Source organism: Centroberyx affinis, unplaced genomic scaffold (assembly GCF_046629955.1).
Source record: "Centroberyx affinis isolate AG114_WGS23_722 - 3 ecotype Tasmania unplaced genomic scaffold, CSIRO-AGI_Caff_v1 ptg001310l_1, whole genome shotgun sequence".
NCBI lineage: Eukaryota > Metazoa > Chordata > Actinopteri > Beryciformes > Berycidae > Centroberyx > Centroberyx affinis.
This window is the reverse complement of record NW_027279815.1, coordinates 108020-119921: the sequence shown is the minus strand read 5'-3', so window position 1 is coordinate 119921 and position 11902 is coordinate 108020. Positions and strand designations below refer to the sequence as shown.

The 11902-nt window shown below is 40.1% G+C and overlaps 1 protein-coding gene and 1 pseudogene across 1 annotated transcript; both read right to left on the bottom strand.

Moving 5' to 3' along the window:
* Positions 1-2321: 2321 nt before the first annotated feature.
* Positions 2322-6527, bottom strand: LOC139649259 (CD209 antigen-like protein C). Its single transcript, XM_071525615.1, has 5 exons — positions 6435-6527; positions 4424-4711; positions 4073-4218; positions 3004-3110; positions 2322-2623 (listed from the first exon to the last, which is right to left on the bottom strand). Exons 1-5 carry the CDS (start codon positions 6505-6507, stop codon positions 2437-2439), a joined length of 801 nt encoding a protein of 266 aa, XP_071381716.1. The 5' UTR covers positions 6508-6527; the 3' UTR covers positions 2322-2436.
* Positions 6528-8450: 1923 nt separating this feature from the next.
* On the bottom strand, positions 8451-8647 carry LOC139649271 (small nucleolar RNA U3; annotated as a pseudogene).
* Positions 8648-11902: the final 3255 nt, after the last annotated feature.

Genomic DNA, 11902 nt, shown 5'->3' with positions numbered 1-11902 from the left:
GCCCAATGACAGATATTGGTGGCTAGTTTCTGCTCAAGAAATATTTACCCAATCGGCCTGAAGGGGGCGCTATAGTTAAAGGTTTTACTTTAAGGGCTGTACTAGTCAAAATCAGAAGTTTTGTAATCATTGGTTAAAGTGTAATAACAATGTAACAGCCGGTAAATCAAAGCCCATTCCCATAATCGGTCCGAAACTTCTCAGTCTCGTCTGGAATGGCATTTGTAACATGCGTACCGAATTTTGTGCGATTCGACCAAAAGGGGGCGCTGCAAACGGCAAAAATGGGCGTGGCCTAACACAAAAACGGCCGTAACTCCACACCCATTTGTTCAATGATTGCGAAACTTGGCAGATATATCAAGGAATATATTTGGACAATTTCATGGCCGTTTGCGGCTATATTTATTATATTGTTATTATATATATATCATAATACAAACTTACAATACTGTGCATGCATACATTTTTAATATGGGAATTGAGAGAACATCATTGACTTGAAATCTTATACTTCTATCTTTTCCCACTATCAGATCATTAACATCAGTGTTCTCAGTAATGAGTATTAGCAGCGGCGTTATTATAAATAGAATTAGATTCACCAAAAATGACTCGATGCCCAATGAATGCAAGAAATCTGTATTATAGGTAACATCCTTTCTCATTAACAGTAATAGAGCCCCGATAGGTTAACTGGGGCTCTGGGCTTCAAGCTTTGTTTGAGCCAACATGCTGAAGGCAGCTTGGTGGGCTAAAGCTGAGAGACTGTCCTGTATCTGGAGTGTGACAGGTTTGACTGCTGCCTGCTGAAGTGTCTTTGAGCAAGACACTAAAGCTCTACCTGCCCCAGTGGAGCTCCACTTGGCCGCCGGTGCACTCTGACCCCTCTGGTGAAAATCATAAATGCCACAGACTGGCACTATTTCATTATTTATTTATTCTCACATATGGATGGACATAAGAGAAAGATAAAGAGGTAAAACACTGTTTTTCTGCTCTTGTGCAAATGCAGCCTATCATGGATCTGACTCAATAAAGATGTAATCGAATCACCAACTGACTTACACCATCAATAAGGTGTTGGGGAACCACCAGCCATCAAAACAGCTGAAAACTAACAACCACCTTAACTAGGGCAGGAGCAACACTTCAACTCTGACAACAAGCTCCAACTCCTCTATTCTTTATTCTGCTGGTTCCTTTTAATTCTTTTTTGTATTCTGACCATTTCTTTTCATAAAAGCCATACTGACACGTTTCCATCTCATTTTGGTGGAAAATTGTAAATACATAGGTAAAGGATACATACAATCAACTGAAACTAACTTTTTGTTACCATTATACAAGATAAAAGACAAAAATTAGAGATATACATTAATTAGAATAAAAAACACATCTACATTATTCATATTAAAGTAAACTACATTAGCCCAGTACAGAGAAAAAGTTTCTTTCTTTCTTTAATGTCTTAAACTGAAATGAGTGGAGGAAGAGGACAGTAGAATGTAGAAGCCCCCCTCCAAGAGGAAAATACCGTAATAAATGTACAATTAAACATCCCTCCGCCCCTTAAAGTAGACCCCCCCCCCAGGAAAAACATATCATTCCATATAATGGAATCTACCACAGTAGCATTATAGCAAAAAAAAAAAAAGGCCTTGATGAGAGAAATGAAGAAAATACCAGAACAGATAAATAGTAGAAACTTTTTGTAGTGATGGTGACACCTCCAATTAAAAAGAAAGTGATTTAAGGAGTGGGACAAATATGTATCTCTAATGTTCAAATATATCTGTCATGGTTGTGACTTTTTGCCTTGTCTAGGTTTTGTATTTCTTTGTGTCTTTCCCTGTCTAGTTCTTTTAGTTCTATGTGTACCATGTTTCCTGTCTGCCCCAGCTATGTCTAATTTGTAATCACCCCCCATGTGTATATTAGTCTTGTTCCCCAGTCAGTCTTTGTCAGATCATTGTTCTGTTATTTGTGTCAGACAACATCAATAGTCTTTGTTATAAATGCTTGGCTACTGTGAAATCATGAGAAGAAAACATGATGAAAGTAGTAATCCAACATTTTCTAAATCTAAATCTTTCTTATAATTCAATAGTGATTCAACTTTCAGCCAGTTCATGAAAGCTTTTCCAAAGAGCGCCACCTACAGAAACACTCAAACTTCATCGACAGACACATAATACGTTTGATTCAAATATACAAATAAATCCAGTTCACTTTTACTTTGCTATGAGATTTTATTAAGCATTACATAGTTGCCATTCAGTTTGCACGTAATGAAATACAGAACTGCTAAAAGCGTCTTTGTTCTCTCTTTATAGAGAATCAAGCAAGTGAGAAGACAATGACAGGGAGAAAAGAGTTGGGAATATATTGTATGTGAAAACACAGAAACCAGTTTTGGCTCCAACACATTTTAGCTCAGCCATTGATGCCAATCTTTCTGGAAATGGCAATCTTTTTTTCACAGATCCAAGGTTTGGGTAAGTGACAAACTGCATCGTTCCAGCCAATGAAATTCTCCACCACCAAGTGACGAAGGTGGACACAGTCTTCTTCTCTAGCATCACCGATCCCGCCGTTATCAGGCTGATTAATACTCCAGAAGCTACAAAGGGTTAGAGCACATTACATTACATTACAACACAGGAGCTTTAACATCCTCATTGAGGCTATAGGCCATAAGTTAAAGACACATAAAAGAAATGGTCCCAAACAGCATTTTAAAGGGCTCTAAAATGATTTCCCCATTCTTCTTTCAGCAACAATTTCATGACTCTGACCTCCAATGCTAGAGGATTTTGTTAAACAAAGCTATGCTGGACTGAAAATCTGGTATGTGGTATAGAGAGGAACAGTTGTGGAAAATAATGACATTGCTATGCCAAAGCTCATTGACTAGTTCTGCCTTTCATTCAGTGCGGTAGACCTCTTTGTGTCCCAATGTGAGCTGAACACCAACTAATGTCTGAAATTCATCTTCCATACCTCTTGGGGCTTCTCATTGGTGTCCCATCCACCCATGTCCAGTTTCCCTCCTCCTCTCTGTCAGTCAGACCAAGCCATGCATCCTTGTTCAGTCTATTCAGAAACTCCTGCCAAAGACGATTACAAAGATCTCTGTGGGTTTGTTTACATGCACACAGTGGCAGTTCCTGCTCCTACCTCAGCTTGCCAGTAGATGGCAGCAGAGACTCTTTTGTGTTATTGCACCCCGTTCTCATTCCCAACTCGTCCTATGTTGACTCCTTGTCAAATCCCTTAATAAAACACAATAAAAGCCCTGCTGTGTGGGTTTTGCAGTTTTATTGTTGTTTCTCCCATAGTGGATGTTGTAAACATGGAATTGATATTGTTACTGGGGTATTTGAGGGTGGAGAAAAACAACTCTTTTGTCAGATTTGAGCCATCTCAACATTAAACATGAAATCCTTTCCCTCTCTCGTCTCTTTGGTATCTTTGGTATGACGCATCACAGAGCGGCCGGGTTGGTAAACATGAGCGAGCCGTGTGCAGTTCACTGACGTCACCTTACAGGATTTCTGGGTATTGAAGTTCAAATCTTTCCAACAGTTACATCTCGCTGCTATTTGGAGCCGCCAAGGTGCAAAGTTGCATAGTGCAGCTTTAAAGTGGAGTGCAGCTTTCACCATTTTGGTGTTTACACCCATGTAAAAACTTGAAGATGTTCATTTCTGTCATTTGGTTCAGCATGAAGAGGGTTTCACAGTCGCTTTTGCATCACCACTTGCTGTTTTGACTGTTCTGACCTTTTGGACACATGGGAACATTTAAAAAACAGACTGGAATCAGACTAAGAGGTTTCTATAGAGAAATTAATTGAAAGATCTGCTCTGAAATCTAATCATCAGTATCAGGTATTCAACCAGGTTATTCTTACATTGATTATGACTTTACTCTGGCCAAGATAATCAGACTAAGGCGTTCACATGACAATCGCAGCTTTCACATCTTCCTTTCTCTTGCTTACACACACACACACACACACACACACACACACACACACACACACACACACACACACACACACACACACCTTTTCCCGGTAGCCCTTGATGATGACCAAGTCAGCTTCCCTGCTGAGACAGTCCTGTCTGCCCTTGTCCCAGTTTTTCTTCCCAGTGGAGACGTAGTAGCAGCTACAGTCAAGCTTCAGCCAGCCCTCTGGACAGCTGGCTTCCTCTGGTCAACATCACATGAGATACAGTGGCAGGTGGAAAAAAAACAACAGGAGATTCATTAGGAGGAAACTAAAAGGAATGGAAAGGGAAGTGTCAAACCATGAAGCCTAGGGAACAGTGTTCATGTCAAAATCGAAACCTTTGTGAGTTTGTATAGAAAGAACAGAAGGAAGGAAGAAAGGAAGGAAGGAATATATAACCATTACCAGAGCAAAGCAGCTTGTCCTGGCAATCTTCATCCTCAGTCAATTTGTTGCAAATGGTTAGCAACTCTTTGTAACTGGTCTGCAACTGGTCTCTACTTTTAGTCACATTGTTATAGCTGGTCTGTAACTGGTCTCTCTCTTCAGTCAGCTGGTGGTAACTGGTCTGCAACGTGTCTCTCTCTTTAATCAGCTGGTTGTAACTGGTCAGCAACTGGTCTCTCTCTTCAGTCAGGTTGTTGTCTCCAGTCTGTTCAGTCCAGTTTCGGTCCCACTGGGTGTCGGTGCTGGCTGGGAAGGGAGAGAGAGGAAGTGGTCACATGACAAACCGAGCTGAACTGAGCTTAAATTTGAAACAGGAATCTGTATTTCTGACAGGAATGTAGTCATAACTATAGAACTTAAATGGATAGAACGGTCTTTCCTATTCAAATCAATGTTCCTGGATGGAGCAGCGGACATTTTCCCATTGGGCTAGCTTCCGTATAAACTGACTTATGGCAAGTCACTGAGGAGAGAGGTTTTGCAGCAAGGACCAAAGCAGTGGAAAACTGGCATTGCAGCTGAATTAAAGGTCCCATATTCTACACTTTCCAGTGTTTTATTTTATGTGTTGAGGTCCATTCAAAGCTGTGTGTGTGGTGTCATGAACCAAAAACACTCTCAATCCATTTTACACGTTCATTTTCTGGCATTTCTCTGAGCTTTACCAAGAACAGGCTGTTTCTGTTGCCGTGTCTTTAAGATATTAACGACCCTCTGTTCTGATTGGCTAACCGTTTCAAGAGTGAAACGTGAGACGCCGCGGCCTGGCAGCTACAGGTAGGGAAAACTCTCTGGTAATAAACAATGACAACCGCTCAACCGCTTTGAAAAAAACACTTTCTTAGTCTATTATTTCTTACAAAAATGATAATGAGCGAACCACAAAGTTACGGAAGTCCAAACGGCTCGTTTAGAGGTTCGCTTTTCTAATATGGATTGTGTGGATTTAGTTGGCGACCGTGCGTTCTGATACTTTCACCATGTTTAGATAGACCATCCAACTCCTTTATGATCACAGAGGCAAGGGGAATCCTGTTTTACATGATATGGGACTTTTAAGTTGTCACTCATGCCAGATGGCGCTCTTTTACCGGATGCTGCTGTCTTTTTAATAGGTCAAAAGTGAGTTACTCTTTCTGCCGATGTCCGTTAGCTGTTGGAATTTAGCAAATGTGTTAAGCTGCGTTAGTTTATAGCATTAAAGTGGCTATATTAAGTTAAGTTGATGATGCTTACCAGCTTGCTAATATGCTGATTTTGACTAGAGGAGCTAATGATAGAAGCACAATCTTTGACCATGCTATGTTAGCCTCCTCACTAACATCAGCTTTCAGTTGAGTTTTGACAGTTTGCTAAACACTCGTGCAACAGACTAGTCATAGTCAACATTTTATGCTTACTAGCCATATATTACCATGGCAAACAGTGGAAGAACTGTTGTATCCATTTAAATTCTGTGGTCATAACTAATGCTAATTTGAGGGATTATAATTCACAGACCTAGACAAGTTTAATTATTGTGTAGAATTTTTATCACAGGACTCACCGCAGAATGGGTGACTAATTTATGTTTGTATAGGTGCGATTAATATCAATTAAAGGAAGCTAAAGAGGAAGAGCGATTTGCAGCGGAAACATCAAACTTACTCAACAGAGTGCAGTAATACACAGTGGATTGATGTAACATGTTTTCATGTTTTCAGTAAAAGCTAGAAAATTTGAAAGGGTGTGTAGACTATTGATATCCACTGTAGAAGTAGACTGAGAGCTGAGAGCATTTACTCTTCACTGTATTCAATGTAGTGTTTGATTAAAGATCCACATTGATGGGGATCCTCAGCTGCAGATATTCATATGTATAGAAGTGAGAAACAATGATGAATGAATGATGAAAAATGATATAGTTTGAAAGCAAAGTGCCACAACTGGTGTTCATTTGAGTGAAATGCTTAGAAAAGTGTTTACTCACTGTGGAGAAGTCTTAGAGAGATGTTGAGTGAAGCTTGTAGGATAAACAGCAGCCCAATGCTCCCAGCAAGCATTCTGTAGAGGACCTTCCCTGTAAGGCCAACACACACACACACACACACACACATAAATATGTCAAGTGAACTAAATTATATGAAAAACCATAACCACTAACCTTTTTTCAACCTCATGTTTCGCAGCTTCACTGAAATACTATCGAATGTCATTTCATAATTTCTTTTCTTAATTTGCGGAAGAAAAAAACATTTGCCTACTACATTTTTGGTCCTTGCTGGTCCTCAAAGTCATATCAATGGCTGAGTCTTCAGGAATGTTGTCATATTCCTCGATGATGTCAGATCCACCAGACCCAGCGGACCGTGCCATGACCTTCAGCTGATACAGTATGGAGAGAGTACTGCTTGGACTGGCAGTGTCAGTCTGGATTTAAGCCTGGTTTTCTCTAAAACATGAAGATACACATCTCCCTCTACACTCAGGGTGCTTTACTTGGGTTATTGGCAGTTTTGACTTTAAAACAGGAAGTCTGATAACTTGACCTTAATCTCACTTCATGTTTCCCCTTCAGTTGGTTAAGAACAACTTCATGCTGATCCCAGATGAGGATAAGGTGTGTTTATCTGCACCCAACATGAATCAATTTTCTCTTTTTGCCTCCATACACATTGACTCAGATACGTACATTTTAAGTGTCTTATCTAAAAAGACATTACATTCAGATATTATACAAGTTCAACATTACTAAGGACATTTAAAGATATAGAAGTTCCTACACATTACTGCACAGACTGAACAGAATTTACTAGATTTTTACCCTTTTCTGGACTACAGTCTGTATGTCTCTAACAGTGACTTTGTGAACAAATGTCCAAAATGTCAAGACTTCTGATATTTGAAGCTAATACCAAATGGTCAGAAATGTTTGATTTGGTTTTCTAATGATTCATCATGGAGCTGTGGCCGCTGTGTCAGAAACCACTGGCTGAGGTTATGACTGGTGTATTAACTTTACTTTTCACTCAGGGAAGAAGAACACTCCAAAGGAGAGGCAAACAAATGATGGTTTGAGGAAGTGATAAAGTATGAAAATGTGCAGCTGAGCAATAAGGCAGAGGAGAGATGGAGGGAGAAGTTCATTCACTTTTTCTGTGATTTAGCAAGAAAAGATTCAGTTGTATCAAGATCAGTTGCAGCACCAAATATTTCAGTGTTTGAAGTTAGTCTCTCAAACTTTTCCACATCAGTTAGATTACATTCTGAAACATCCTGGAAGAGCTCAACACTTGATAAAGAGGAGTTTCATCTTCACAGCTGTCAATGAAAAGAAGGAGATTTTCAAAAAGAGACTATAAACAGGGTTCAGGAAAGTTGACACCATTCAATATTTATATTGAATGGTGTCAACTTTCCTAAACCCTGTTTATATTCCCTTCCTCAATGTTCCACTAGGAAGCAAAGAACAGTCATCAGTGACTGTGGAAAATCCCCTCCCACTTTAACCTTCCTCTACCTGCCTCACTGCTTCCTGGATGGGCGGAGCCTCAGAATCAATATAGACAGCCAGCTCACCTATGGCAAATGTTTGAGAACAAAGGAGCTGGCTGGCTGCATGTGGATGCCTCATCCCTCCAATAGTTTGATCTGTGTATATGATATGTAAGTTTCCTTTGGTTTGAAATGCATTTATAGCAGCTTTAGTAGTTTATGATTTATTTGCTGTACTGACTAAGTTCTAATAGTGGTAAAGTTATTATTTCATTCCTAGGTTTTTATATTAATTGTGTTTGGAGTTAGATTACCTTTGTTGGATTGTTAATTATTGAAATTAGGAATTATGATGTCTAGATTAATATCCTTTATCCCTTTTTCTTCTCTTATCAGAGAAATCAGTTTAAACTATATCCCATAATAAAAGAATGGACTGGAACTCCTGCCTTTGTTCATCTGTCCTACCAGACAAGCCATTGAGTTGGTGATATTCCTGGAACCAGACTATCCTTAGGAGAACAGTATTCCTTCAAGATAAATATTCTTCAGTGACAGTGAACATATGAACTGAATCATTATTCACTGTCCACTTCACTATCAGAAGGAAATACCACAACTCATCATGGTAGTTAATGAGACCAAACACTTTAGAAACACATTTCTCCAGTCAGAAACTATAGAAATGATCCCTGAAAGTAAAGTCTTAACTGAACCAAGTATGAAAACTGGAAACCATTACAGTGAAAGTCATTCTCTGTGACGGTTTCTGTCGTTGTCTGGTTAGTGTGGAAAATGTTTCTCCCCCCAAATGAATGAATAAAGAACATGAAGGGAAGTTGAGCTGAGAGAGAAGCAGTTCCACTTTCCCTCCTCTCTTCACAATGACAGAGGTGAAGAGATGATGACAGAGCCTCGTGTTGAGCCACTCCTCCACTGATTATCACTAACTCCTCCTCACTGATTATCACTAACTCCTCCTCACTGATTATCACTAACTCCTCCTCACTGTAACCAGTTGCTGCTCTGCTGCTCATCTGACTGCAGGTAAGAACAAACTGCATGGAACAACTTGGCTTTCTGGATTGGGTTTAGAAATATAGTGTGCAGCTCCAGAACAACTCCTATGCTAGTCTGCTAGATTCAAGCAGCTGTGTGTGTGTGTGTGTATGACTTAACTTACTTTCAGTGACACACACCAGACTTAAGAGCAGTTGATTGGGGACGGCTTGTGCAATCGGGGACAAAAGCTGTGTCCCTAATTGGTAAAAAGTAGATTTTGGGGTCAGTGGTTAAGGTTAGGGTTAGGTTAAGGTTAGGGTTAGGTTAAGGTTAGGGTTCGGTTTAGGCAAGTAGTGGTTATGGTTAGGGTTTAGGGTTAGTCTCCAGGAAATTAATGTAAGTCTAAACGTGTGTGTGTGTGTGTGTGTGTGTGTGTGGTGAGTCATTATACTGGATAAGCTGTACAAGCAAGCAGGGGAGCAAAGCTCAACTGTTCACTTCCAACTTGTTTGTTAGATTTGCACTCAGCCAGGGTGCAGCTGCCTCATGTCTGGATGAAGGTTTAGCTTCTGTCAGATTCAGAAGAGCTTTCTGCTCTGTGTTTACTTGTCTTTACTGTATTTCTTATGCAGCAAGGTGCATGGACTGTATGTTAGAACCCAAGGTGAATAAACTTGCTGAACCAGTCGGACCTGCTGACTGAGCAACTGATGTGAACAGTGAACAAACATGAACAGATTCAGTGTCTCAGCTCCAGACAGCAGCAGGATAGAGCTGTGCAAATTATAACCAAATGAGGAAGCAAACGTTCCTCAGCAACAGGTTTTATAACTATACCACAACAAGCAGCACTTCCTGCATGCACTTTGGCCTTATAGATGATTGTTCATAAAAAACTTTAAGAGAGGTTTGTGTTCTTTTGTTTCTGACATGTTAGCCTTTTGGCATAAATGAAGAACTGAATATGTCATGTTTCTTCTATTTGTTATATTTGTCATTATTTAATAGTTTATAAAGATGACTATTAAATAATGTATAAATTAATACCTTAGTTAACATGAACACCATTAGTAAATGATTACCAGACACATTAGTTAACTGTTAATTAAGGGTTAGTCAATGCTTATCAAGCATTAACTAACCCTTAATTAACAGTTAACTAATTAGTTAACTAATTATTTAATAGTTTATAAAGATGACTATTAAATAATGTATAAATTAATACCTTAGTTAACATGAATTTGTTTTCATTTCATCATGCGATTTGCAGACTCGCGCCTATTCTGTCAACTGATTACAGTACAGAAGCCTGAAAAAGATTTATCCATCTGCAGGGAAATTGCACACTAATTGCAGTGAAGGGAAGGAAAGTAATTTATTTTGGGCTGATCTATTTTTCATTTAGAGGAAAGTCGATTTAATTCTTTGTTTGTTTAATTACTATAGACTTTATCTGAATTGCTTAATGAAGCCAAGGTATGGCCACTGCCATACACTGCCATACCCAATCCATGCCAAGTTCATGACAAGATCATAGTTTAGCTTTGGGAGAGAGTTGTCCTTGTGTGAGACACACAATCATATCAATAATAATAATGATAAACTGTTCACATTTACAATTTCTTCTAATCTTCTTCATTCTCAGTGGAACACATTCTCTCCTATTTATTCAGGTTATTATTATTTTCTGTCTTACTTTCTCTCTCTGCCTGCTTCCTCTGGCAGTTAAACACCATGCCTGCTTATATGTTTCTATTTCACTGATCTCCTCCATATTTGTGCCCAACCATCACTCCCCAAAACACATAGCAGTTTTTCTAGCAGTTTTCTCAGCTGATTTGACCCATTTCTCCAAACTAAGGTTACAGAATGAATATAATATATATATATTGTAAGTATATAAAGCCAAACAATCTGTCAGTCCACAGAATGAAAACTCCATTCATTGTCTGTGAGCAGTTGTTGATTGTGACAGTTCAAGTTCATGACAAGGTCATAGCAGATAGGGAAGCTTATCTTCTGCAGGTGCTGACGGTAATAAATCTTTTTTGTTTTATTGTGTGTCACATTCAGGTAGAAAGTGCAGCTCTATTTGCTTTACTGTTGTGTTTAGTGGATTAGATGACAATCAGCTCTGGGTTGAATGTGGTCTGCAGTATTGCTCTGCTTCATGAATCATTTCCTGATAATGACTGGCAGTGCCAAGTCTGTATGGTGTTGAACTCTGAGGGGGGGAGGAGAAAGACAAAGACACAGGGGCGCGTCTGATGCATGGGTGTCGGAGGCATGGCGGGGGGGGGGGAGTCAGCAGTGGGAATATCAAACCTGTAGGTAACCTGCAGATAGTACCCCCTCAATGTGCCCCACCCCCCAAACTGGTCGTCATAGCGACGCTGCGACGCTGCATGAAACGCGACACACAGCTACAATGGAGGATATCGAAGCGATGGTGTTCTTGATTCTCGGTGTGTGGCTGTTGGTCACAGATTTTGGGAACAGATTTTATTTCAGAAGAGGCTGAAGGCAGCGAGACAGCAGACTGCTCTCTGGCTGCTAAAGGCGACGCAAGAGGGTAAGCTAGCCTGGTAGCTAACGTTAGCATATACGTCCCGTGTCGCGATGACGATTCTCTGACCAATCAGTGGTCTGCAGTGTTTTCACGTCACCGTTTGGTATCGCCTCAGCTCGCCTCAGCTCGCTTGGAACCTCGACGGAGGTGCTACCAAAAAAAGTATCAGGTACTACGTAATATGGCACATGGCACCTGGTACCTGGTACTTGGCCAGTGGAAAACCAAAAAAGGCGAGTTGAGTCGCTTCGAGCCGGTACCATGCAGCGGAAAAGCGCCATAAGTCTGCACAGAGCCACACAGCCTGTTCCAGCAGCACTGCTTTAGGCTCGTAGTTGCATGTGCATTTGTGGGTGTTCCAAGGCTGAGGCGCAAAATAACCATCGTATGTC

Bases quoted from the DNA above. Each gene is read 5' to 3' on its own strand.
- LOC139649259 (XM_071525615.1), bottom strand. From the start codon at position 6,507: ATGCTTGCTGGGAGCATTGGGCTGCTGTTTATCCTACAAGCTTCACTC. The intron at 4,712-6,434 runs GTGAGTAAACAC...CTCCCTTCCCAG, and splicing joins CTCTCTAAGACTTCTCCACA to CCAGCACCGACACCCAGTGG. The intron at 4,219-4,423 runs GTAATGGTTATA...GATGTTGACCAG, and splicing joins GGACAAGCTGCTTTGCTCTG to AGGAAGCCAGCTGTCCAGAG.